General features: G+C 44.4%; 1 protein-coding gene across 4 annotated transcripts in view; it reads left to right on the top strand.

Annotated features, from left to right (window-relative positions):
• LOC103480972 (coiled-coil domain-containing protein 171) overlaps positions 1-3,121 on the top strand; it is a 14,941-nt gene that overhangs the window by 6,369 nt on the left and 5,451 nt on the right. For all 4 annotated transcript variants that reach the window (XM_017310369.1, XM_017310368.1, XM_008436186.2 and 1 more), the window contains exons 13-15: positions 379-546; positions 688-855; positions 2,309-2,765. In XM_017310369.1, coding sequence (XP_017165858.1) covers positions 379-546; positions 688-855; positions 2,309-2,765 — 793 coding nt within the window. The remainder of the gene's footprint in view (positions 1-378; positions 547-687; positions 856-2,308; positions 2,766-3,121) is intronic.

Below are 3,121 nucleotides of genomic sequence, written 5' to 3' on the forward strand. Positions count from 1 at the left end.
TGTAGAGGAACGGTTTCCACTTCCTGTAGAGGAACGGTTCCACTTCCTGTAGAGGAACTGTTCCACTTCCTGTAGAGGAACAGTTTCTACTTCTTGTAGAGGAACGGTTCTACTTCCTGTAGAGGAACGGTTTCCACTTCCTGTAGAGGAACTGTTCCACTTCCTGTAGAGGAACGATTCCACTTCCTGTAGAGGAATGGTTTATATCTCTTATTGAAAGTGAAGTGCTTTTATTTTGGTGAGTTTTTTCTTGTGCGCTCCTGTTAAAACCTGCCTGATCTGAACCTTTGGACTCTTTTGGGGGTTGAATACTTTTCCTTGGCTCCATCCTCTCTCCCGTCTCGGTGCAGAATAAGTTTTCACTCCCTGTGTGTTCAGGTCCGCCTGGCCTTCCTGCACCGCCTGAACCAGCGCCTGCTGACCGGCTGCGTCCTCATCCAGCCGCCCCACAGAATTCTGGGAGACTTCACCTGGAGGGAGCTGTGTGATGTCATCAGCGAGCAGGTGGATCAGATGACCTCTGACCTGCATCAGGCCAAGGACAAGGTGAAGCTGGAATGTCTCTGCTGCAGTAAAATATCTGATTCCAGACAAAACGGATCAAAATTGTTGTTTTTTTTTTTTCCTTCTGCTTCATCGCGTTTCACCGTTTCAGCACAACAGTTTGGTTTCTTCTTCTCTGTGCAGATCGCTCACCTGCAGAGTGTGTGTGACAAGAAGAGTGTGTGTGTGCGTGAGCTGAAGCGCAGCCAGGGGTGTGTGTTGTCTAGCCTGCAGGAAAACATGAAGAGGAGAGAGGAGACCTGGAGCCAGCAGCACACACACACCGTCAACCAGCTGCAGAACCAGCTGCAGGTAGCGCGCACACACACACACACGCACACACACACACACACACACACATACAGGAGATGTGATGAAGCTGGTCTGAAGTCAGCTGAGTCTCCCTGCAGCGACGTTTTCATTTTATTTCTCTGGAAAAACGACAAAACGGGAGCAGAAAAATGTTCATCTGAAAATTATTTCAGCCCAAAAATCTGATGGATGGAAGAAAGTTGATGCTGCTTTTTGCTAACTCAGGATTTCTGCAAGGTGTCAAATTGTTCATAGTTTAGACTCCAGGAAGCCTGAAATGTAATTCACATAATGATAATCATTGTACAACCAAACATTTAGTTTCATCTTCTTTCATTCTGAGAAACTCTCTGGCTTCATTCATTCATCATTTCTCCGCGGTTTGTTGTTTAATTTGACATAAGCTAATGAAGCCGCTAACGCTAGCTAGCCATGCATAAAAAACCCAGGAGTCACATGATAAAAACTGCAGCTTAACTTCCAAAGGTCAACAAAAAAAAACAAGATATAGGAATTTATTTCAGTAAATAATTCTTAAACATTGATAAAAAGAAATTTTTCCCATAAATGAAATAATCTGCTAGTGAAACTGGTTCTTTTTTTTTAATCAATATTCAAGAATTATTTACTTAAAACAGTTTCCTAAATGTTGCTGAAATGTTACTTGTGACTTAGTTTTGTCTTATTTTTTATGATATTTGCACAAGACAATGGGCAGTTTTCAGGTTTTAAACATAATTAATGTTTAAACTTATTTCTGGGTCAGCAGTGCAGCTCCCTCAGTCTGTTTTTCTTATAGTTGAATCGTGACCTCTGACCTTACACCAAATTAAACGTCTCATGAGAATCATGAATCTAAATGATGGTAATTAGTTCTGTCACATTTTGCTGTGCGATAAATTACCCAGAACTTATTGAGGTAAACAGTCATATTGTTGTTCTGAGGCGGTTTTAAAGTAACATAATGGTAGAAATAATGCAGATCCTCAAAGATCAATAGACTTTAAATTCTAATTAATATTTAACACTTGAACTGGAAGACATTTTAAATATATATACTAAATAAACCAACAGAAACAACGAAATGATGAAGTTTCTGTAAAAAACAGGTAATAAATGTCCAGACTGGAAACTTTTCTCATCCAGTTTTTGGCAGAAAGAGAAAAACAATAAATCATGCAGATGGAAATTATTGAGCTTGTTTCAGTTTATTAATTGATTTATTGATTATTGTGATCATAATATGAAGTTCCTACCAATAAATGCCTAAAAATTACATCACGTTTTAACAATAACACATTTTATTTGTTTTCTTGACAAATTAGGAAATAATAAAATCAGTTAGAAGCTACAACAGTAAAATCAATAAAATCATCAGATTTTCAGCTGATACAATTTGATCACCATATTGAATATTGATTTGATCATAAATCTTGTCGGTCGTCTCCTGCAGATGTGTCGCTCTCAGTGCAACGCCCACATGGACCGCGTCTCCTCCCTGGAGCGCCGCTGCTCCTCGCTGACCTCTGACCTCTCCCGGAGCCGGCGGGAGTCGTCGTCCCTGCTGGCGGCCTGCGCCCTGCTGGCGGGCGCCCTGCGGCACGCCCGCGGCTGCCTGCGCTCGCTGTCCGAGCAGAAGGCGGTCCTGGTCCGGCGGCTGGCCGAGCGGGAGCGGCTGGAGCTGGAGGTCCGGAAGCTGGCCGACGCGCTGGGCGGCGAGCGGACGGAGCAGGAGGAGGAGGAGGAGCGAGGAAGGAGGGCGAGGAGGAGGTGGAGGAGCGGCGCGGGCGCCGTGATGGCCGTGAACCGCTGGGCGGCTCTGAGGAAGGAGACCGAGGTGGTGCTGCGGCTGGAGAGGAGCGGCGGCAGTGTCTGCGTGTGCGGAGCGCCGCGGACGGCARCCCTGAAGGGTCAGTTCACCTCGGTGAACAGCTCTGGCTTCTCACTAGAGTTTAGATTTACTTCATTATGGCCCTTTGTGTGTTTGCTGTCTTTTGTTTGTCATTATTAGTTAGATATTGTTTAGTTTCAGTTTAGTTCTAAATTACTTATTAATTATATTAGCTGTGTTACCACCCCACACCACTAGAGGCAGTGCCACCCCGAAAAGATGCGACTAAGGAGCAGATTTAGAGTGGAGCTCCTTCAATCAGGGCTCCTCCACAGCTCTCATTGGCTAAGCAATGTAACGTGATCCTCTGATTGGCTAAGCAATGTAACGTGATCCTCTGATTGGCTAAGCAATGTAACGTGATCCTCTGATTGG

Source organism: Poecilia reticulata, linkage group LG18 (genome assembly GCF_000633615.1).
Source record: "Poecilia reticulata strain Guanapo linkage group LG18, Guppy_female_1.0+MT, whole genome shotgun sequence".
Taxonomy (NCBI): domain Eukaryota; kingdom Metazoa; phylum Chordata; class Actinopteri; order Cyprinodontiformes; family Poeciliidae; genus Poecilia; species Poecilia reticulata.